At 37.2% G+C, this 25,332-nt stretch overlaps 1 protein-coding gene across 9 annotated transcripts in view; it reads right to left on the reverse strand.

Moving 5' to 3' along the window:
* The window catches only part of TMLHE (trimethyllysine hydroxylase, epsilon), a 105,075-nt gene that overhangs the window by 36,185 nt on the left and 43,558 nt on the right, over positions 1-25,332 (reverse strand). For 8 of the 9 annotated variants that reach the window (XR_012430161.1, XR_012430162.1, XM_065538318.2 and 5 more), the window contains one exon: positions 10,730-10,911. The exons of the other annotated variant lie outside the window; for it this stretch is intronic. Coding sequence is in view for 6 of the 8 variants with exons in the window: in XM_065538318.2 (XP_065394390.1) it covers positions 10,730-10,910 (181 nt within the window). In the remaining 2 variants the exon portion in view is untranslated. The remainder of the gene's footprint in view (positions 1-10,729; positions 10,912-25,332) is intronic. 9 annotated transcript variants of the gene reach the window in all.

Raw genomic sequence — 25,332 nt, forward strand, 5'->3', positions numbered from 1 at the left:
TTGTATTTTTAGTAGAAACGAGGTTTTGCTGTGTTGGTCAGGCTGGTCTTGAACTCCTGACCTCAAGTGATCTGCCTGCCTCAGCCTTCCAAAGTGCTGGTATTACAGGCATGAGCCACCTGGCACCCGGCCTTATTTCTCTCTGTTTGGAATGGGAATGTCTCTATTGTGCCTGTCCCACCATCCTATTTTGGAAGCACATACTTATCTGGTTTCACAGGAGAAGAAATTTTGCCTCAGGATAAATTGTACCTCAAGTCTCACCCATATCTAATTTAGATGAGATTTAGTTGAGACTTTGGAATTTTCATCTTTAGAGTGGATGCTGGAATGAGTTAAGACTTGGGGTTGTTGGGATGGAATGTATATATTTTATGTGAGAAGAATATGAATTTGGGGAATCTAGGGGTGGAATGTAATAGACTGAATTGAGTCTCCCCTAAGTCCATATGTTAAAGTTCTAATCCCCAATGTGATGGTATCTGGAGATGGAGACTTTAGGAGATAATTAGGCCATGAGGGTAGATTCCTAATGATGGTATTAGTGCTCTTATAACAAGGGATGAGATGGAGCCCTTTATCTCTCCACCATGTGAAGATACAGCAAGAAGGCAGAAGGCAGCCATCTGCAAGCCAGGAAGAGAGTCCTCACCAGAACTTGACTATGCTGGTGCCCTGATGTTGGATTTCATAGCCTCCAGAACTGTGAGAAATAAATGTCTGTTGTTTAAGCCACCTAGGCTATGGTATTTTATTAAAACAGCCTGAGCCTACTAAGACAACCATGGGACAGAGATTGTACATGGCCCCAGAAAAGCCTAAAATATTTACTATCTGGCTGTGTTAGTCAGTTCAGGCTGCTATAACAAAATTACAATAGACTGGGTAGCTTAAACAACAGATATTTATTTCTCACTGTCTGGAAGCTGGGAAGTCTAAGATGAGGGTTCCAGGCCATTTGGTTCCTGGTGAGGGCCCTCTTCTCGGTTTGCAGATGGCTACCTTGTTGCTATATCCTCAAATGATAGAGAGAGAATGTGCTCTCTCTTATAATGGCACTAATTCCATCATGAGGACTCCACCCTAATAACCTAATTAGCTCCCAAAGGTTCCATCTTCAAGTACCATCACATTGGGAGTTAGGGCTTCAACATATAAATTTGTAGAAAACACATTCAGTCCATAGCACTGGTCCTTTACAGATAAAAGTCTGCTGACCTCTGAGATAATCTGTAGCAGAAACTCTTTTGTTCATCCTCTCCTCCACTTCTAGTGAGCTGGCAAGAGTAGCTAATACTACCACCTTAATAGCATTTGAAACCTAACTAACACCTGTCTCCATTTAAGCGCCATATATCAGTCAAAATACTCTTTCCAATGAAATTTAGCTTAGAATCTCTTAAGTAGTTCCCCATTACAATAGGGTAAAGACCAATCTCCTCAAGATTGCCTACAAGGGTCTGCACAATGTGGCCCTGGCTAACCTCTGTAGCCTCTTTTATCAACCCTTCCTTGCACTTGACATAGCAGTCCATGTAGGCCAATATGACATATTCTCTGTAGCCCAACTCTTATACATATAGTTCCCTCTAACTGAAACATTCTTATTCACTGCCTCATCCCTCTTCCCCTGCCTAGTTCATATTCAATACTCATGACTTAGCTTACTAGTTGTGCCCTGCAGGCAGTCATTTATAACTCTCCAGGTTGGATTAAGTACCTTTCCTCTTTGTTCTTACAGCACCCTATGCATTGCCTAAAAGAATTTCTCATGTTGTCTTATGCTTGTTTATCATTGCCACAAGACTGTGAGTATCTTGAGGATAGGGAATGTGTCTTCATCTCAGCATGCTTTGCACTTAGGACAATGTCTGAATCCTGGTAGGTATACATTAAATGTTTGTTGAATAAATCAATGGTAAATCAAGCAGTGGTGCAGCTGCCTTACTGGTAACTCCAATACAGGTCACATATCTACAAATGATCTTCTCCTGCTCTACTAGATACCTAGTAATCCTGACTATATGCTATATTCCATTTTCATGTTAAGAGTTGCTAGTTATCTAAGCAGTATAGTAGTGGAATAAACTACTGTGTGGCTAGACTTGCCTTTTAGTAGGCTTCAATATATCCCTTCATTTTAGTTAAGTTGGTATGCTTACTGTCCTTTTGCTGACTGGAGTCCATTCTTGCCTTTTCACTTGTAATTTTTCTCCTTGAAATCACAGGAGAAATTAATTAAAGGACCATCTGATTAAATGACTACCTTCTCCTTCAAAATATAGCTAAAAATTCATTTATTCAAGGCAGCTTCTTTGAATAATCTATTTCCTCTTTGAAATTAAATATTTGGTAGGTATCAACTCAATTTACATTTGTGTCTGGCATAAGCTAATTATGCTTCTCATATTTATTTACTTATTTTATTCGTTTCAGGGACTCTACATCTTACACTAAGAAAAGGAATCTTCCATCTTTGGTTCTCTAACAGTTCTCAGCTCAGTTAATAAAATTAACACTCAGCAAATGCTTATTAATTAGATCTTATCAAAATTTTAATACAGAAAAGAAACTTGAAACTCACCTCGATTCATCTTTTATAACTCACATTTAATCAATCACCAAGGTCTGTTGATTCCACTTCCTAAATCTTTCTGAAATACATATAACCTCTCCATTTACACTCCTTTCTCCTGACACATTCAGGTATTCATCATCTATAGACAGTGGGACTCTATAAAACGATTTTAAAAATCAAGGTAGTAAAATCAGATTGTAGTTTAGAAAGAACACTCTAGTTTCAGGATGGATAATGGATCATCAGGAGAGCAAGACAAGGCTGCAGTAATCCTGTTAAGATAGTTACCTCCTTGCTTCTCAATGTTGTTTTTGGACCACTTTTTCTACCTCCTTCCTCTAAAACCCAAGCTTCTTTGAAGATCATGCTTTCTTAATTATTCTAATCAAATACCTCTTGAGTCACTCTCCATTTTTAATGAAGTCCAGTTTACTGTTGTCCACTTTACCCCTTCCCTGTCATCCTTGGCAACTTCATCATCATTAATTACAGTACTCCCAACATTTTCATTTAAAACATTCCATACTCTAGCCACCTCTTATTACCATTCCAGTTCAATTATTCTGGCACTCCTCACTACAATAATCCTTCCACCCCATAAAGAGCTCCAATCCATTGACCCTAAGCTCCTTTTCACTCTCTGTCATCTTGTTTCCTTTAATGTCCTCACTTCCCTCCTCACAGAGCCCATATTCCATGGTCCATCATTTTAATCAATTCCTTGCAAACAGTCTTAACTTCCTTGTCCCCTCTCTCTGTGCCATACTTCCCTGACAAAGCCCCAACCATGGTAAACTCAAATTCCTACTTCCTGTGCAGCCAAGCAGCTGAACATTGCTGGATAAAAAATTTTCTTTTATGTTTTATTTTTTTAATTGACAAAAAATGTGTGTTGTTATCTTGTAAACATGATGTTTTAAAGTATATATACATTTTGGAATGGCTAAATCTAACCAATTAATAAATGGAACACTTCACATAGTTATTATTTTTGTGGTGCTAATATGTAACATCAACTCTGTTTTTCTTTCTTTTTTTTAATTATACTTTAAGTTCTAGGGTACATGTGCACAATGTGCAGGTTTGTTACATATGTATACTTGTGCCATGTTGGTGTGCTGCACCCAAGAATATAGTATCATCATTAACTATAGTCATTTTGCTATATGATAGATCTCTTGAAATTTATTTCTCCTATCTAACTCTAATTATGTATCCTCTGACCAACATGTCTCTATCTTCCCTCCCCGCAATCACCCTAGCCTCTGATAACCACCATTCTACTCACTTCTATGAGATCAAATTTTTTAGATTCCACGTATGAGTGAGATAATGCAGTATTTGTCTTCCTGTGCCTGGCTTATTTCCTTTAACATAAATTCCTCCAGGCTCATTCATGTTGCTGTAAATGACAGGATTTGATTCTTTTTATGGCTGAGTAGTGTTACATTGTGTATGTATACTTCACTTTCTTCATCCATTCATCCATTGATGGACACTTACGATAGAGAAAATTTTAAAAACTGCACTACCTAGTATCATTTTAAACTCATCATGAAAAATCTCAAATTAGTACTCAATACAGCCAAACAATTCTTGCATAATTTCCTAGTAAAATCACTCACTCTCTAAGAAGACTGTGTCATACCATCTCCCCTATCCTCAAACTGCCAACACCTCCTCACCCTTCACACTTTCAACTGACGACCTTGCTTCTTCCTTCAAAGAAAATGTAGAAGCAGTAAGAGAATCTTCACAAACTGATGCCCCATATCCAATCACTTACCTGCATCTGTGCCCACATATCCCACCTTTCTTTCTGTTATAATCGTTGAAATAATTTGTGTAAATATTCAAGGTCAATACTACCATTTATGAACTAGATTCTATCTCTTCTTTCCTACTTAGGGACTATGCTCCTGAAGCAGTTCTATTCTTCTCTTTTGCATCACCAAATTTTCCTTCCCTATTGGATCATCCTCATTTAGCAAACATGTAATATCTCCCATATTAAAATAATATTCCAGGAGTGCCATCGGCAAGATAGCGAATAGAAAACAAAAGACCCTCCTTCCCCCATGGATTGAATAACAATTTATGGAACAATTGCCTTTATGACAAATTCAGAAATGAGTTAAAAGGTTGCTGCACTCCAAGCAAGGGCAAAGTCAACCTCACCAAAACCCAGTAGGAAAATTCATGGCATTTCTTCACCAGAGACACTTCTCCCAGCTTGGTACATTGTAACTGAGAGGAAACCCCTACCTCTTGACTTACCCTAGTGGGGAAAAGAAGCTGAATGTCCAACATTCTAACTTTTCAGGGTGTTATGTAAAAGACTGGTTTCTGTCTTGCCTGAATCTAAGAACTGACAGCAATGGGATGCCAGGTTGGGGGCTTGCTGAGAACAAAAGTGATCTATGTGGCTTGGCTTGGCACCAGAGTCTGTAGACTATAGACAGACATTATGTGGAGCTCCAATACCCTAGTTTACTACAGAAACAGAGAGATGGCAGTATCAAGGGGAACTCCTGAATGGAAACTGATAAATCTCTTCAATTAGATGTTTATATGCACAATCCCAGAAGAGTATGCATTCCCAGGAAAGGATTAGGAGGTCTCTAGAGTCTTTAACTGGGCTAACTGGAGAATGTCCTCCTTGTATGCAACCAGACCACAAAGACTGAGAAAGGTAGCTGAGCTTTCAAATGTTAGTCTCAACAAGATATAATAAGACATATGAAGAAACAAAGAAATATGGACTATTCAAAGGAATAATTTAAACCTCCAGAAAGCACCCCTAAAGACATATATAAATTACCAGACAAAAACTCAAAATAAGCATCACCAGAATAATTGAAGAATTTAAAAAGAACACAGGCAACTAAACAAAATTAGGAAACCAACATATAAACAAAATGAGAATATCAACAAATAAATAAAACTATAAAAATGAATCAAACAGAAATTCTGGAACTGAAGTATCTAATAATTGAATTGGAGAAATTCACTGGAGGGATTCAATAGCAGAATTGACCAGGCAGAAAAAAGAATTAGTAAACTCAATGATAGGACTTTGAAATTATTGAGAAAGAGAAGAAAAAAAAAAAAACAAAGTGAAGAAAAATGAGGATAACCTAAGGGATTTATGGGGCACCAACAAGCAGAACAACATATGCATGATGGAAATCACAAAAGGAGAAAAGAGAAATGAGTAGAGAGCTTATTTGAAGAAATGATGGCTGAAAACTCTCCAAATTTGATGAGAGAAAAGGACACACAAATTCAATAAACAACTCCAGTTGGAATAAATCTAAAGAGACCTACACTGAGACCCATCAAAATCAAACTGTCAAAAGTCACACAGACAGAATCTTGAAAGTGGCAGGAAAAAATGACTCATCACATACAAGGGAGCTTCTATTAAACTATCAGCTGGTTTCTTAGCAAAACCTTGCAGGCTAGAAAGGAGTGAAATAATATATTCAATTACTGAAGAACAAAACCTGCCCACGAAGAACATTATATTTTATAAAACTGTCCTTCTAAAATGAAGGAGAGATTAAGACTTCCCAGATAAACAAAAGGAGAGGAAGTTGATCGCCACTCAATCTGCCCCACAAGAAATGCTGAAGGGATCCTTCAACTTGAAGAAAAAGGATGATAAATAGCAACACAAAATCATATGAAAATATAAACCTTCTGGTAAAGGTTTATTGTGTAGTATTGTAATATAAGTGTGTAAATCACTTTTAAATATGGTATAAATTTTAAACACAAAAGTAACAAATAATTATAGATCTATGTTAATGGATGCACACTATAAGGAAAGGATGCCCACCCTCAATATTACTATTGTTGAAGTACTGGGATTCCTAGCTAGAAAAATTAGACAAGAAAGAGAAGTAACAGAAATCTAAACTGGAAAAGATGAAGTAAAATTGTTTCTATTCACAGATGACATGATCTTATATGTAGAAAACCCTAAAGATTCCATATGCAATAAAAAGTATTATAACTAATAAATGATGTCAGAAAATTTGCAGGATTTCCAAAAGCAATACATAAAATCCATTGCATTTCTACATATTAATGGTGACCAATCTAAGAAGAAAATTTAAGAAAAAAATTCCATTTATTTTATTTTATTTTTTATTATACTTTAAGGTCTGGGATACATGTATAGAAGATGCAGGTTTGTTACATAGGTATACATGTGCCATGGTGGTTTGCTGCACCCATCAACCTGTCATCTACATTAGGTATTTCTCCTAATGCTATCCCTCCCCTAGACTCCACTCCCCGACAGGCCCTGGTGTGTGATATTCCCCTCCTTGTGTTCATGTGTCCTCATTGTTCAACTCCCACTTATGAGTGAGAACATGCGGTGTTTGGTTTTCTATTCTTGTGTTAGTTTGCTGAGAATGATGGTCTCCAGCATCATCCATGTCCCTGCAAAGGACATGAACTCATCCTTTTTTATGGCTGCATAGTATTCCATGGTGTATATGTGCCACATTTTCTTTATCCAGTCTATTATTGATTGGCATTTGGGTTGTTTCCAAGTCTTTGCAATTGTGAACAGTGCTGCAATAAACATAAGTGTGCATGTGTCTTTATCATAGAATGATTTATAATCCTCTGGGTATATACCCAGTAATGGGATTGCTGGGTCAAATGGTATTTCTAGTTTTAGATCCTTGAGGAATCGCCACACTGTCTTCCATAATGGTTGAACTAATTTACACTCCCACCAACAGTGTAAAAGCGTTACTATTTATCCACATCCTCTCCAGCATCTGTTGTTTCCTGACTTCTTAATGATTGACATTCTAATTGGTATGAGATGATTTTGATTTGCATTTCTCTGATGACCAGTGACGATGAGCTTTTTTCATATGTTTGTTGCCTGCATAAATGTCTTCTTTGAGAAGTGTCTGTTCATATCCTTTGCCCACTTTTTGATGGGGTTGTTTTGTTTTCATGTAAATTTAAGTTCTTTGTAGATTCTGAATATTAGCCCTTTGTCAGATGGATAGATTGCAAAACTTTTCTCCCATTCTGTAGGTTGCCTATTCACTCTGATGGTAGTTTCTTTTGCTGTGGAGAAGCTATTTCGTTTAATCAGATCCCGTTTCTCTATTTTGGCTTTTGTTGCCATTGCTTTTGGTGTTTTAGTCATGAAGTGTTTGCCCATGCCTATGTCCTGAATGGTATTGCCTAGGTTTTCTTCTAGGGTTTTTATGGTTTTAGGTCTTATGTTTAAGTCTTTAATCTATCTTGAGTTAATTTTTGTATAAGGTGTAAGGAAGGGATCCAGTTTCAGCTTTCTGCATATGGCATCAAAAAGGATGAAATACTTAGGAATAAACTTAACCAAGTTAGAGAAACACTTTTACAGTGAAAACTACAAAATGTTGCTAAGAGAAATCAAAGAAAGGTACAAATAAATGGAAAGGCATCTCATGCTCATGGATTGGAAGGCTTAGTGTTGTTAAAATGCCCATACTACCCAATGTGATCTACAGATTAAATGCAATACCTATCAAAACTCCAATGGAATTTGTTGTAGAAACAGAAAAAAACCTTCCTAAAAGTCATAGGGAATCTCAAGGGACCCCGAATAGTCAAAATAATCTTGAAAAATGAGAACAAAATTGGAGGTCTTACAAAGCGACAGTAATCAAAATAGTATTGATGTATGAAAAAGTCTTTATCTTTCACTTTTGAAGGATCATTTTGCTGGATATATAATTCTACATTGGTAGTTTTCCCCCCTTTATCACTTAAGTTTGTCATTCCATTGTGTTCTGGCTTGCACAGTTCCTGATGAGAAGTCCACTGCAATTCTTATCTTTGTTTCTCTGTAGGTAAGGTGTTTTTCTCCCCACTAGGCTGCCTCCAAGAATGTCTCTTTGTCTTTGGTTTTCTGCAGTTTTAATATAATATGCCTACGTGTGAGGTCTTGCTTGTTTATTTTAATATGTGTATGTGTGTTTATTTATAATGAATTTGTTAATGTGTCTATTTTTATGCCAGTACTATATTGTTTTGATTACTATTGCTTTGTAATATATTTTGAAATCACGTAGTATGATGCCTCCAGCTTTGTTCTTTTTGCTTAAGATTGCTTTAGCCATTCGGTGTCTTAAGTTGAAAACTTTTCCTTTCAGATCAGGAACAAGACAATGATGCTTACTCTTCCCACTCTTACTCTACATAGTACTGAAAGTCATAGCCAGAGTAATTAGGCAAGGAAAAGAAATAAAAGACATGCTAATAGGAAAGAAAGAGATGAATTTGTCTCTGTTCACTGATGAAATAATCTTATATATAGAAAACCCTAAAGAGACCACCAAAAAACTGTTAGACTTAATGAATTCAGTAAAACCAACATACAAAAATCAGTAATGCTTCTATACCCTAACAATGAACTAACTGAAAAAGAAATCAAGAAAACAATCCTATTTATAATAGTTGCAAAAAATACTTAGGAAGAAATTTAACCAAGGAGATTAATAATCTCTACACTCAAAACTATAAAATATTGATTAAATAAATTGGAGAACACATAAATAAATGAAAAAATATTCTATCTTCATGGATTGGAAGAATTAATATTGTCAAAATATCTATACTATTCAAAGTGATCTACAGATTCAATGCAGCTCCTGTCAAAATTTCAATTACATTTTTTCACAGAAATGCAAAAAAGTCCTAAAATTCTGACTGATAATTTCAACACCTGTGTCATATGTAAGTCTGGTTCTGATATTGCTTTGCCTCTTCAAATTGTGTTATTTCTTGCCTTAGCAAGTTTTGTAATTCTGTTATTGTTAAAAGCCAGACATCTTGTATAGAGCAATAGCTACTGAGGTAAATAGGATTTTACCATGAATATCTATATTAATCTGGCCCAGAGTTAGGTTGTGTTTGATGTTTGTTGTCTCTGTGGGTACCAGAAGCATTAAATTTCTCTAGTGATTTTGCTTTTGTCTTCTCTCTTGGCCTTGGCTCTTCCCTTTGTGCTGTACCTCAGAGACAGGTTGTCTCTTGCAGCTCTTCCAGCTGTAATCCATTGTCATTTTAACTGGAGGCTTATTAGCTTGTTGTAGGGTGTGGGGGGATGAGGGCATTCTACAATCTTCAGATTCTCAGTCTCTGGAGTGCATAGTGGGCCTGTGTCTTGGAAGTGTGACTTTCACAATTGTTTTTGTTTCTCTTCCAGGGTGTGGTAGATTGAACTGTAACCCCCAAAAAGATATGTTGAAGTCCGAATCCCTGGTACCTGTGAACGTGACCTTATTTAGAAAGCGTCTTTGCAGATGTAATCAAGTTAAAATGAGGTCACACTGGATTAGGGTGGGCTCTAAATCCAATGACTGCTATCTTTATAAAGAGAGAAATATTTGAAGACAGAGATTAGGCATTGTGAAGAAGGCCCTGTGAATATGAAAGCAGAGATTGGAGTAATGCTGGCACAAGCAAAGTAATACCAAGGATTGCCAGCAACCATAAGAAACTAGAAAAGGCAAGGAAAAACTCTCTCCCAAAGCCTTTGGAGGGAGCATGGCCTTACCAACCCTCCAAGACTATGAGAAAATAAACTGTTGTTTTAAACCACCTAGTTTGTGTAATTTGTTATGGCAGCCTTAGGAGACTCATACACATAGGTAAAGTATTCCCTCCTGCCAACTAATACTTTCTGTGGTTGTAACATTCCTAGTCTATGTCTTTGAAACCCGCTCCCTTGTATATTAAGGCTTTCTTTTCTTTCTTTTTTTTTTCCCTTAGGTAAGACAGGGAGATGGAGTGGGGCTGGAACAGGCTGAGTTGCCTTCCCCTAGTTGAGAAGGGATTTTGCTATTGCCTTCTGTTATTTTTGTCTTTCTCCCAACTTGTAGGCTAATCTTAAAAATAAATGGCTAGAGGTCCTGTCAACTCCACAAAAAGTATTTTCAGACCACACAGAAGGTATTTATCATTGCATAACAATGTGAATTGTACACTTAAAATGGTTAAGAGAATACATTTTATACTGTGTGTTTTCTTACCACAATTTTATCATTCCAATTTTTGATATATGTGCTGCCAAAGCAAATATTTCTTACCACAAGTTTTAAAAAGTATCTGTCTTCACACATCTCTTACCAAAATGATCTTCATGTTGCTGCCAAGCACAAGTCAGAGACTTGGAGACTGTATGGTGCCAATGGACAGCTAAAGGAAGTAAGCTTTTGAAGTTGGGCTGTGAAAGGGCTGGATATATGACTCCTCCCTTCAGCAAGTCCTGAAGCCTGCTTTGTAGGTGGGACAATCTGTGGTACCACATCCTAGAAGATTGGATAATAACAAGTTAGTAGTAATATAAAACAACTTTTATGAGGCTGTAGGAATAACACTACAGATATAATTATGTAAAATGATAGATTTAATGATCTCAATACAGAGGATTAAACAAAGGAGAAATTGTGAAAAGCTAAGCATAAGTGATCTATAACCATTACTTACATTTTCTCATTAGCCACTCTTATTGTATGTCATACAGTATTCAGTACAGTCACATGCTATGCAGGTTTGTAGCCTAGGAGCAACAGGCTATATATATAGATATATATACATCTGGGTTTGTTTACACTCTAAGATGTTCATACAACCATGAAATTGCTGAATGAGGCATTTCTCAGAATGTATCCATCATCATCCTGTCAACTGACCCATAATTGTAAAAGGATTATTTTTCATGTCTCATCCTTCTGGGTCTCTCTGCTTGTGATACTATTAATCACCCCTATTCTGACTATGTGAAAGTTTCTTCTCCGCTGTGGGCAAGTTGCTTAAACCTTCAGTGACTCTATTTCTTCCTTTGTAAAATGAAGTTGATAATAGTATTTATCTCATGGCTTTCCTGTGAGGACTAAAATACTTAGAATTATATGTTCCATACTAAGCCCTACATATGTATTGCTGCTATTATTATCATTATTATGGCTGTTAGGAATAAACTGTATCTGTTGAGAAAATGCCTGGATAAACCTGCTTGGAGGTGGTGATGCTGAGTAGCATAGTTTTAGAAAAATTAATAAAACAACACCATTTGCATAAGGTCTTAAGAGGAATTAATTTGTCCTGTGGTGGAAGACTGAGAGAGCTATGTGATTACAGATAGGCTGTGTGGTTCTCACTGTGAACCTTCTCAATTACACCCTCAAATATGCAGTAATGTAACTAAATCCACAAAATGCTTCTCTTGAGTGAACTAGTGAGTCCCTGTGTGTGTGTGTGTGTGTGCACATGCATATGTGTGGGTATGTGAGTTGTAAGCTGATGAAAGGACTGAACTTCATGTTGATATGGGATGAAAGCAATCATATACACTAAAGCCACAGCTAGAGATATAGTAGAATTTACTAATCACTAGGGAGCAGTCTGTAATTACAGGATAGAGAATGGAAGGCTAAAGTCAACTTTATTGAGATTTTGTGGCTGAGGGCAAGGAGGAGAGCACAGAAAGTCCTCTGCTGATATCTGGGTTACATTTATTTCTTCACTGTCTCTTGTTTCCAACCTCCTACCTATAGGTACTGTCTAAAACAGGGGTTGGCAATCTGTGACCCACAAACTGAAATGGATTTTGTATTTTTTAAGGAGTTGTAAAGAAAAACAAAGATGAGTATAAGACCAAGACTCCAGACGAAAACCAGACTAGAATTTCTCATTTGTAGTCTATGAAGTCTACAACACATGCTATCTGGATCTTGAAAGAAAAAAAATTTCCAACTCCTAGTCAAATATTCAATTCTTAATCAAATAGTCTTCTCCCACTACATCGAATAATCTCCCCAAAATCTGCTCTTAATCAAATATATTCACTCACTTCATGATTTCACAAAATAAATATTACTAAGCAGGTTTATAATAGGTACTTTATTTTTTATTTTTTTATTTTTTTGAGACGGAGTCTGGCTCTGTCGCCCAGGCGGGAGTGCAGTGGCCGGATCTGAGCTCACTGCAAGCTCCGCCCCCCGGGTTTACGCCATTCTCCTGCCTCAGCCTCCCGAGTAGCTGGGACTACAGGCGCCCGCCACCTCGCCCGGCTAGTTTTTTGTATTTTTTAGTAGAGACGGGGTTTCACCGGGTTAGCCAGGATGGTCTCGATCTCCTGACCTCGTGATCCGCCCGTCTCGGCCTCCCAAAGTGCTGGGATTACAGGCTTGAGCCACCGCGCCCGGCCCTAACAAGGGATTATTAATCAAGCAATTTGCAAACTGGCAGCAGGTATCTGAAATTCATACAACTGACAAAGTATTAATATCAAGAATATTTAAAGACATCCTACAGGCTGGGCATGGTGGCTCACGCCTGAAATCCCAGCACTTTGGGAGGCCGAGGCGGGTGGATCATATTGTCAGGAGTTTGAGACCAGCCTGACCAACATGGTGAAACCCCATCTCTACTAAAAAATACAAAAATTAGCTGGGTGTGGTGGCAGGCACCTGTAATCCCAGCTACTCAGGAGGCTGAGGCAAGAGAATCACTTGAACCCAGGAGGTGAAGTTTGCAGTGAGCTGAGATTGTGCCACTGCACTCCAGTCTGGTGACAGAGTGAGACTCTGTCTCAGAAAAAAAAAAAAAAAAAAGGACATCCTACAAATCAATGGGAAAAGCAAACAATATGTGAGCAAATAGTATGAACAGACATTTCTAAGAGAAAACACATATGGTCAATATGGTCAATAAATTCATGAAGACATGTTCAACATCATTAATGATTAGGGAATTGTAATCTAGCCACAGTAAGATATGATATAACCATTTGATCGGCAAAAATGAAGATGTCTGACAATAACAAGTATAGAGGTCTTGCACATCTTTCATTGAATTCATTCCTAAGTGATTTATTGTGCTATCACAAGCAGCATTTTAAAATTTCAATTTGCAATTGCTAACAGTATACACAATGCAACTGATCTTTATATTCTGACCTGGAATGCTGTAATCTTATTAAAAACAATTATTACTTCCAGTAAGTGTTTTGGAAATTTCTCAGGATTTTTTTGCTGCATTGCACTCACTAGTTAGGAGGAGTGAGCATGGACAACCTTGCTTTGTTCCTGATCTTAGGAGAAAACATTCTAGTTTCATGATTAAGTATGTTGTTAGCCATGTTTTTTGATTTTTTTGTTACTGTTATTAATGGCCTTTTTCTGGTTGGGGAGGTTTCCTTCAATTCCTAGTTTTCTGAGAGTATTTATCAGGAATATGAGTTGAATTTTAGTAAATGTACTTTCTACATCTATTGAGATTATTTTATGGCTTGTTGCTTTATTCTAGTAAAGTGGTTAATAATTCTGATTGACTTCCTATGTCAAAACAACCTTGCATTTCTGAAATAAACCCCATTTGATTATGTGATATATTATCCTTTTTATACATTGTTGGATTCAATATACTGAAATTTTGTTACAGTATTTTGCATCTAGATACATGAGAAATACATGGTCTGGTGTGTGTAGGTGTGTGTGTGACATCTTTATCAGGTATTTTATCTGATTTATGCTGGGTTTTTTAAATTGTATTTTAAGTTCTGGGATACATGTGCAGAACGTGCAGGTTTGTTACATAGGTACACACATGCCATGGTGGTGTGCTGCACCCATCAACCTGTCACCTACATTAGGTATTTCTCCTAATGCTATCTCTCACCTAGCCCCCACCCCCCAACAGGCCCCAGTGGGTGATGTTCCCCTCCCTGTGCCCATGTGTTCTCATTGTTCAACTCCCACTTACGAGTGAGAACACGCGGTGTTTGGTTTTCTGTTCCTGTGTTAGTTTGCTGAGAATGATGGTTTCCAGCTTCATCCACGCCCCTACAAAGGACATGAACTCATCCTTTTTATGGCTACATAGTATTCCATGGTGTATATGTGCCACATTTTCTTTATCCAGTCTCACACTGATGGGCATTTGGGTTGTTTCCAAGTCTTTGCTATTGTGAATAGTGCCGCAATAAACATAAGTGCTCATGTGTCTTTATCATAGAATGATTTATAATCTTTTGGTTATATACCCAGTAATGGGATTGCTGGGTCAAATGGTATTTCTAGTTCTGGATCCTTGAGGAATCGCCAAACTGTCTTCCACAATGGTTGAACTAATTTACACTCCCACCAACAGTGTAAAAGTGTTCCTATTTCTCCACATCCTCTCCAGCATCTGTTGTTTCTTGACTTTTTAATGATCACAAAATAAGTTAGGAAATGTTACCTCCACTTTACTCTTCAGTTCTAGTATTTCCACTTGGTCCTTATTTAGAAATTCTGTTTATCCTCTAAAGTTTTCCATCTGTTCCTTCATTTCACTCATTTGCTCCTGTAAGTTCTCTAATATATTTACAGTAACAGTTTTAATGTCCTGGTCAGAAAACACCAATATCTGGGTTATCTGTGAGTCTGCCTTTATTGACTATTGTCCTCCCTCCTTACTATGACTATTTACCCATTTTGTTATATATGTAGTATTTTTTTGAATGTTGGATATTGTGGGTGGCATGTTGTAGATGGTTTTGTAAATAACCTTTATCAGAAGTTACTTTTTATTCCTAGTTTGCTAAAATATTTTTTTCTCTCATAAATGGATGTTGAATTTTAGGGTTTTTTTTTTTTTGCATTTATTGATTTGACTATATGATTTTTCTCCTTTGTTTCTGTGGTGAGTTACCTTGATTCACTTTCAAAATGTAAACCAACTTTGCAACGTTGGCATAAACCAAACTACAATAGGGTATATTATCCTTTTAATACACCACTGGTTACAATTTTCTAATAGTTTGTTAGAAATTTTGCATCTATATTAATGTCTAAAATTAGCCCCAAATTTTCCTTTCTCATATGTTCCTTATAATATTTTAGTTACAGGGTTATTCTAACTTTATAAAAAGAGTTGTAAAGACCTCCACTTTCTTCTGTTCTCTGGAAAATGTCATGCGAGATTGGTATTATTTCTTTCTTAAATTTTGATAGAATTACTCAGTGAAGGCATCTGAGTCTTGGCTTTACTTTGTGAGATGGGTTTGAGTTACTTAATAGTTATAGATCAGTGCAGAAATTTGTCTTCTTGTGTTCTTTTTGGTAAGTTATGTTTCCTAGGAATCTATGTATTTTATTTAAATTTTTAGTACACTGACTTAAAATTATTTACCATATCCAACTGTAACTGTTCTGTTTTATGATATACAATGATAGCTCGTCTCATTCCTAATATTGGTTATTTATGCTTTCTCTCTCTCCTCTTGTTTCTTTATCCATATTTCTAGTGGTATTATCAATTTTATTAGTCTTTTCATAAAAGAAACTTTCGGTTTCGATAATGCTGTCTATCAAATATGTCTTTTTTACAGAAAATTCTGTTCTTTGCTTTCTTCTACATTCTTTAGGATTAATTTTCTATTGTTTTTCCAATTTCCTGAGATGGATCCATATGTCATTGATTTTTAGCTTTTCCTCTTTTGTGGAATATACATTTTAAGGCCACAAATTTCCCTTACAGTAAGGGTTTAACAGTATCCCTTTGAATTTTGATATGCTATATTTCCATTTCTCAGTCAGCTCAACATACTTTCTATTTTCCATTACAATTTTTAAAAATTTGGCCCACAGGTTATTTTAAAGTATACTACTAATTTTAGGGAGATTTTCTAATTTGTTTCTTGTTTTCTAACTTAATGTCAGTGTGGCCAAAAGATACTATAATTGTTTAAAGTTTTTGAGATTTGCTTTATGAGTCAACACATCACGTATTATTCTATGTGCAGAAAAGAATATGTATTCTGCAATTGTTGCATGTGGTTGTCTATATATGTCAATTAGGTCAAGTTTGTTAATATTACTGTCCAACTCTTCTATATAGTTACTGATTTTCTCTTTTTTGTCTGATATTCTATCAGTTACTGAGGGATATATTTTAAGATCTCTGATTGTGATTATGAATTTATTTATTGGGCATCAGAAAATTTTTGCTTTGCCTATTTTGAGTGTTAAGTATATACAAATCAGAATAATTGTATCTTCTTGGTGGATTGCCCCTGTTATCATTATAAAATAGCTCTATATTTAGTAAATATTTCTACCTTAAAGTCACCTTTGTCTGGTATTAATATAGCTATATCAGTTTTCTTTTGGGTAGTATCTGCATCTATACTTCTTCCATCCTCTTACTTTCAACCTTCCTATATCTTTACATTTTATATATGTCTCATAAACAAGATGTAGATTTTGTATTTTTTAACCATTCTAATAATCTTTGTCATTTAACTGAGGTATTCAGTCCATTTACATTTACTATAATTACTGATATATTTAACTCCACTATATCACTATTTACTTTCTGTTTGTCTTGCCTATTCTGTTATCTTTTCTCTTCTTGCTTTGTTTTGTACTAATATGGTAATTTGTATTATTCAATTTACTCCTTGTCTAATTGTTACACATTCTTTTACTGTTTTTAGTGATTATTCTATGAATAATAACATATATATTTGACTTACTAAAGTATAACACAAATTAGAGGGTTTATGTTAACTCCATTTATCTTCCTCCCTCAATTGCTATTATTATGTATTTTAATTGCATACACACACACGCCACATGACATTGCTATTTTTATTTATTTATTCATTCATTCATTCATTTATAGATTCAAGCCTCGCTCTGTCACCCAGGCTGCAGTGCAGTGGCATGATCATGGCACACTGCAGCCTCAAACTCCTGGGCTCAAGATCCTCACCTCAGCCTCTCGAGTAGCTGGGACGACAGGTATACACTACCTTGCTTTGCCAATACATTACTATTTTTTAAAATATGATCAATGGACATTCAGATCCACCCACATATTTAACCTCCCCCCTGCACTTCATTCATTATATATTTCCAAGATTTCATTTAGGATCAGTTTATTTCTGCCTGAAGATCCTTAATATTTCCTTTGATTTTTGGTGACAGGTTCCCTAAGTTATGGACCATCTAAAAACATCTATTTTACTTCCATTTTAAAAGGCTGGATATAGAATTCACCAGATACAATTTTAGGTTGACAGCTACTTTTGTCAGCATTTTAAAAATGTAATTCTATTATCTTCATGTTGTTTTTGTTGAAAACTCAAAGCCAATCTAATTGCTATTCCTTGTAAGGTAATACTTTTTTTTTTTCTCCAAATGCTTTTAAGACTTTTTTTTCTTTATTTTTTTTTGTCAGTTCTTACTAAAATACACCTAGATGAGGGTTTTTTATTTATTTATTCTGCTTTAGGTTATGTTACTTTTTGAATCCACGAACTGATGCTTGTGACAGGCAGATTTCTAAGATGACCTCTAGTTGTCCTTGCTGTTGTAAAATCCTTTCCCCTGGAGTGTGAGAGGGATTATGAATATGATAAGGTTTCACTTGCATTATTAGGTAATGTATATGGGACAGCTGACTTTAAGAAAGGGGAATAGCCCTTCGTTGGGATGACCTAATCCAGCAATCCTTTAAAAGAGGCTGGTCTCTCTCTTTTTTTTTTTTTTAATTATACTTTAAGTTCTGGGGTACATGTGCACAACGTGCAGGTTTGATACATATGTATACATGTGCCATGTTGGTTTGCTGCACCCATCAACTCATCATTTACATTAGGTATTTCTCTTAATGCTATCCCTCCCCCAGCCTCCCACCCCACGACAGGCCCCAGTGTGTGATGTTCCCCTTCTTGTGTACAAGTATTCTCATTGTTCAATTCCCACCTATGAGTGAGAACGTGCGGTGTTGATTTTCTGTCCTTTTGATAGTTTGCTGAGAATGATGGTTTCCAGCTTCATCCATGTCCCTACAAAGGACATGAACTCATCCTTTTTTATGGCTGCATAGTATTCCATGGTGTATATGTGCCACATTTTCTTAATCCAGTCTGTCATTGATGGACATTTGGGTTGGTTCCAAGTCTTTGCTATTGTGAATAGTTCCACAATAAACACGTATACATGTGTCTTTATAGCAGCATGACTTATAATCCTCTGGGTATATACCCAGTAATGAGATTGCTGGGTCAAATGGTAATTCTAGTTCTAGATCCTTGAGCAATCGCCACACTGTCTTTCACAATGGTTGAACTAATTTACACTCCCACCAACAGTGTAAAAGCATTCCTATCTCTCCACATCCTCTCCAGCATCTGTTGCTTCCTGACTTTTTAATGATTGCCATTCTAACTGGCGTGAGATGGTATCTCATTGTGGTTTTGATTTGCATTTCTCTGATGACCAGTGATGATGAGCATTTTTTCACAGGTCTGTTGGCTGCATAAATGTCTTCTTTTGAGAAGTGTCTGTTATATCCTTTGCCCACTTTTTGATGGGGTTGTTTTTTTCTTGTAAATTTGTTTGAGTTCTTTGTAGATTCTAGATATCAGCCCTTTGTCAGATGGGTAGATTGCAAAAATTTTTTCCCATTCTGTAGGTTGCCTGTTCACTCTGATGGTAGTTTCCTTTGCTGTGCAGAAGCTCTTTAGTTTAATTAGATCCCATTTGTCAATTTTGGCTTCTGTTGCCATTGCTTTTGGTGTTTTAGTCATGAAGTCCTTGCCCATACCTATGTCCTGAATGGTACTGCCTAGGTTTTCTTCTAGGGTTTTTATGGTTTTAGGTCTAACATTTAAGTCTTTAATCCATCTTGAATTGGTCTCTTCTTAGTGAAAGAGACTTGAAGCAAGAAACGGAGTTGATGCCAGGAAGATTTTTCATTGGCTTTGAAGATGGAGATAACTACGTGGCAAGTAAGACAGGCAGTCTCTAGAAGATGAGAGTGAGTCACAGCTGACATGTGGCAATGAAACAGGGACTTCAGTCCTATGGCTACAAGGAACTGAATTCAGCCAACCTGAATGAGGCTACATGTGGATTGTTAGCCATAGCTTCCAGAAAGGAATGTAGCCTGGCCAACATTGGGATTTCAGCCTTTAATACCATGACCAGAGAACTCTGTCATGCCACACTTGGACTTCTGATCTATAGAACTGTTAGCTAATAAATGGATGTTGTTTTAAACCACTAAGTTTGTGGTAATTTGATAGGCAGCTATAGAAAAATAATGCAAAGCTTTTAGTACTTTTCAAAAATTCCTCATCATCATATCTTTAAATATTGCTTCTGTACCATTCTCTCTCCTTTTGTTCTAGGACTCCTATTGCAAATATATCAGACCTTTATACATACTAGGTGCCAGACACTGTTAAAGGTGCTGAAAATATATCAGCAATCAAAAATATTCCTATCCTTATGAAGCACCTTTTAATGACATCCTGATCTCCCCTACACCTAAACTGTCTCCTCCCACAGAGTTCCTCCTCACAGTAAATTCTAGTCTCATTCAACCAGTTGAGTAACTCAAAAATCAGTGCCTCAAACTCGATACCTCGTTAAAAAAAGTTTTCCCCCCTAGCCAATTATCAAGTCATGATAAATTTTATCCCCTAAATGATTCTCAAACTTCACCCACCGTAGTGTCTCTCTACTTGCCAACATGCCTGTCCAGGCCCATCATTATTTCTCACTTAAAGACTGCAAGAGCCTTCTAATTGACCTATCTACTCTTGCCCTCCCTTCAAACTTTTTGCACATGGTAGGAAGAGTTAACTAAAATGTGTCAGTTTGTCACTCCATTTGAATGTCTCCCTAGGCTTTTCAATGTAAAATCCAATGTCCTTAATGTAATGCCTTCTACTACCTGGTTCTGAGCTACCTCTCAGCCTAACTTCCTGCTACTTGCTTCCTTGTACATTATTGACTGGGTCAATCCAAAGGTAGAGTATACAGCAGATCATCAAAAAATTCATCCTTTGCCTATGATCTGTTAATCAGCACTCTTTGAATATGGTGATTTAATTAATTAATACATAATTATATTAATTTTATAACCCATATTATCTTGTCCAGAAGGTTATCATAAATGACTTGTTAGTCTTGCTGAAATTTCATTCATTCATTTAAGATATGTAATTATGTCTGCCATATTTCCATAAACGACCTCTAATAGCCTTGTCAGAAATAAGAACCAGGTTTCTGTTGAATGGCTTTGTTGACAACTGTAATTTTTTAAGTACTCACTTATTTGAAAATTTGTTTTAGAAGCTAACTTAAGAGACATTTAGCTCACTGATTAGAAGATTGAAGAGACCCCCTTTTTCTTTGTTAGACTCAGTAATATATTCATATAAATCCAATCTTAAAGCACCTTTCCTATTTTCCTTAATGCCTTTGATTACTGAGAGTAGTTTAGTAATATCAAGTGAGTTATAATTTACCCATTCCAGGACACATGTACTTTTTCTTTCTGAGAGTATAGTTAAAATATTGTTCTTGATGTCTTTACAAATATGCATTTCTACAAGCCTGAGGTAATTTTGGACCTTATCCTTCCAATACTAACCCTTTAGGCACGTGTCACCAGTTATATTTATCCTTGCGTATGTGCCCTTTTTCCTATTTCGTATATATTATCTTTTTAAAAAAAGAAAGTATGAGCTCATTGTAAAACTTCCTACATGGCCCGATGGTTTTCCTCTTTTCTCCTTTAATAGAATAATTTGCTGTTTCATAGTCAAAATTATGTTTTTGAGAGCTTCCCAACCTTTAGAGTCTAAAGCCATCTTAATGTAAATTAAGGTCCAACAAGTATCAATCATAATAACAGAAACTTTTGGAGAACAGCCATAGCTAGAAATTCTAGTCAGAGTAGGCAATTACATAATAGGTCAATCTGAATCTTTTCATGGTTATTACTAAGGAAGAAGCATTACCTCCTGAAAGGCTTAAAGCCAAGAGTGCATTTAGCTCCTGTCAATTTTTCCTTCCAAATGTCTTTCAGATTTGTCCTTCTCTTTCCATTCCTATAGATTCCTTCATCACCTCATACCTGGCCTATTGCCATAGACTAGATGGTTTCCTTGCCTTCAGTCCATCCATATTCCAATCCATTGTCCATACTATTGCCAGATTAATCTTCTTAAAACACTTTCATCATGCCACTCTCCTGCCTGAGACTTAGCTCAAATGTCACCTTCTTTGTAAAATATTCCCAGCTCCCTTAGGAAGAGTTAGTAACTGCCTACTCAGTGTTTTCACAGGTCTCTGTGCATAACCTTATTAGTGCACTTAAAACATGTATGACAATCATTTCTTTAATTATTTTTCTTACCTCACTTGCTATGAGCTCCTTGAGGGGAGGCAAAGGTTTGAGCAGTCTCTTTACAATTGTACTCAGAGCGTTACATAATCTATCTTGCCCCACCCACGTCAGGACCATCACATATATTGCCTTCTGTGCTTACCATGCTCTCCCCTTTGTTCTTCCTGCTTATTCCTTGGGTCTCAGATTAAATATCAATTCATTGAGAAACCTTCACTCACACTCTTATTAACTAATTAATTAGTTAATCATTTGAACAAATATTTGTCGGGTATCTACTTTGTGCTAGACATTGTTTTAGGCACTAGGTATATACCAGTGAACAAAGAAGACAAAAAGTCTTGCTTTCAAGTTTATCTTCTAGTGGGAGAAGGTAGATAACTAAACATAATAAGTTATATATAGTAAGCTATAAAAAATAGCAGGATAAAGCAGTGTGCTGGAAGTTGGACTTTGAAACATGGTGGTCAGGGTAGGCCTCATTAAGAAAGATGACATTTGATCAAAGTAGAAGTTAGTCATAAGGATATCTGGGGTAAAGTAGGCTAGGCAGAGGGGATAGCCAATGTAAAGGCTCTAAGTTGTGATTATATCTGTTGTGGCCAAAAGAAAAAAAAGCAGCAAAAAAAGAAAAAAAAGAAAAAAAAACATTGTAGCTGGAGTTCACTAAGCAAGAAGTAAAATAATAGGAGATGAAGTGAGAAAGGTAGGAATAAATAGATCAGGTCAAATCATGTAGGGCCTTATAAGCTAATATATAAAAACTTTAGTTTTTAGTCTGATAGAAATGATGAACCATTGTAGGGTTTTAAAACTAACAGGTAACATGATGACACATTTTAAATGAACTGTTCTGGCTTCTGTATTGAGAATAAACTGTAAATGGGCCAAGGAAAGGAGGGATACCTGTTAGTAGGCTATTACAGTACTGGATTTATTGAAGTAATCCAGGCAAGAAATGATCGTGACTCAGACTAAGGAAGTAGCAGTGAAGGTAGTGAAAAAGGGTCAGAGTCTGTTTTTTTGAAGGCACAAACAACAGATTTGCTGATGAATTGAATATGGGGTGTGAGATAAAGAGGAATGTATTAGTCCATTTTCACACTGCTATAAAGGACTACCTGAAACTGGGTAATTTATAAAGAAAAGACATTTAATTGACTCACAGTTCTACATGGTTGGAGAGGCCTCAGGAATGTTACAATCATAGCAGAAGGTGAAGGGAAAGCAAGGCATGTCTTACATGATGGCAGGAGTCAGGGGGAACTGCCACACTTTTAAACCATGAGATCTCATGAGAACTCACTCACAATAATGAGAACAGCAAGGGGGAAATCCACCACTATGATTCAATCACTTCCCACCAGGCCCCTCCTCCAACATTGGGGATTACAATTAAACATGAGATTTGGGTGGGGACACAGAGCCAAACCATATTATTCCACCCCTGGTCCCTCACAAATCTCATGTCCTTTTCACATTTCAAATCCAATCATGCCTTCCCAACAGCCCCCAAAGTCTTAACTCATTTCAGCACTAACTAAAAATTCCAATTCCAAAGTCTTATCTGACACAAGGCAAGTTCCTTCTGCTGTGATCTCATAAAATCAAAAACAAGTTAGTCACTTCCAAGATACAACGGGGGTAAAGGCATTGGATAAATGCTCCCATTCCAAATGGGAGAAATTGGCCAAAATGAAGGGGCTACAGGCCCCACACACGTTCAAAATCCAACAGGGGAGCCTTTAAATCTTAAAGCTCCAAAATAATTTCCTTTGACTCCATTTCTCATATCCACAGCATGCTGATGCAAGGGATGGGCTCCCACAGCTTTGAGCAGTTCTGCCCCTGTGGCTCAGCAGGGTACAGCCACTGAGGCTGCGTTCATAAGCTGGCATTGAGTGCCTGTGGCTTTTCCAGGTGCACAGTGCAAGCTGTTAGTGGATCTACCATTCTGGGGTCTGGAGGATGGTGACCCTCTTCTCACGGCTCCACTAGGCAGTACTCCAGTGTGGACTCTGTGTGGGGCCTCTAATACCACATTTCCCCTCTGCACTGCCCTAGTACAGGTTCTCCATGAGGGTTCTGCCCCTGCAACAGACTTCTGCCTGGACATCCAGGTGTTTCCATACATCCTCTGAAATCTAGGCAGAGATTCCCAAACCTCAATTCTTGCCTTCTGTGCACCCACAGGCCCAACACCACATGGAAGCTACCAAGGCTTGGGGCTCACATCCTCTGAAGCAATGTACCATGGCCCCTTTAAGCCACAGTTGGAGCTGCAGTGGCTGGGATGCAGGGCACCATTTCCCAAGGCTGCACAGAGCAGGGAGGCCCTGAGCTTGGCCCATGAAACCTTTTTTTTTCTCCTAGGCCTCTGGGCCTGTGGTGGGAGGGGCTGCCGCAAAGGTCTCAGACATGCACTGGAGACATTTTCTCCATTGTTTTGACTATTAACATTTGGCTTCTCTTATGCAAATTTCTGCAGCAGGCTTAAATTTCTCCCCAGAAAATGGGTTTTTTGGTTTTTTCTTTTCTATCACATATTCAGGCTGCAAATTTGCCAAACTTCTATGCTCTGCTTCCCTTTTACATATAAGTTCCAATTTCAGACCATTTCTTTGTGAATGCACATGACAGTATGCTGTTAGGAACAGTCATATTACTTCTTGAACACTTTGCTGCTTAGAAATTTCTTCCACCAGATACCCTAAATCATCTCCCTCAAGTTCAAAGTTCCACAGACCTCTAGGGCAGGAGCACAATGCTGCCAGTCTCTTTGCTAAAGCATAGCAAGAGTGGCCTTTACTCCAGTTCCCATTAAGTTCCTCAGTTTCATCTGAGATCATCTCAGCCTGGATTTCATTGTCCAAATCACTATCAGCATTTTGGTCAAAACCCTTCAACAAGTCTCTAGGAAGTTCCAAACTTTCCCACATCTTCCTGTCTGTTTCTGAACCCTCTAAACTGTTCCAACCTCTGCCCATTAGCCAGTTTCAAAGTCACTTCCACATTTTCAGTTATCTTTATAGCAGTGCCCCACTCAACTGGTACCAATTTTCTGTATTAGTCCATTTTCACACTGCTATAAAGAACTACCTGAGACTGGGTGATTTGTAAAACAAAGAGGTTTAATTGACTCACAGTTCTGCATGGCTGCAAGGCCTCATGAAACTTAAAATTATGGCAGAAGGTAAAGGGGAAGCAATGCACACCTTACATGGTAGCAGGAGACAGAGCAAAAGGGGAAGTTCCACACTTTTAGGCCATCAGATCTCCTGAGAATTCACTCACAATCATGAGAACAGCAAGGAGGAAGTCCACCCCCATGATTCAATCACTTTCCATCAGGTCCCTCCACTGACACGTGGGGATTACAATTCAAGATGAGATTGCAGGAGGGGGGAACAGAGCCAAACTATATCAAGGAATGAATGATAACCCAAGGTATTTGAACTGAAAAACTGAAAGGATGCGGAAGACTGCTGGAGGATGTTTGGAAAAACAGATTAGAACTTTAGTTTTGGATCTGTTAA

This window comes from Macaca fascicularis, chromosome X (assembly GCF_037993035.2).
Source record: "Macaca fascicularis isolate 582-1 chromosome X, T2T-MFA8v1.1".
In the NCBI taxonomy this organism is placed as follows: Eukaryota; Metazoa; Chordata; class Mammalia; order Primates; family Cercopithecidae; genus Macaca; species Macaca fascicularis.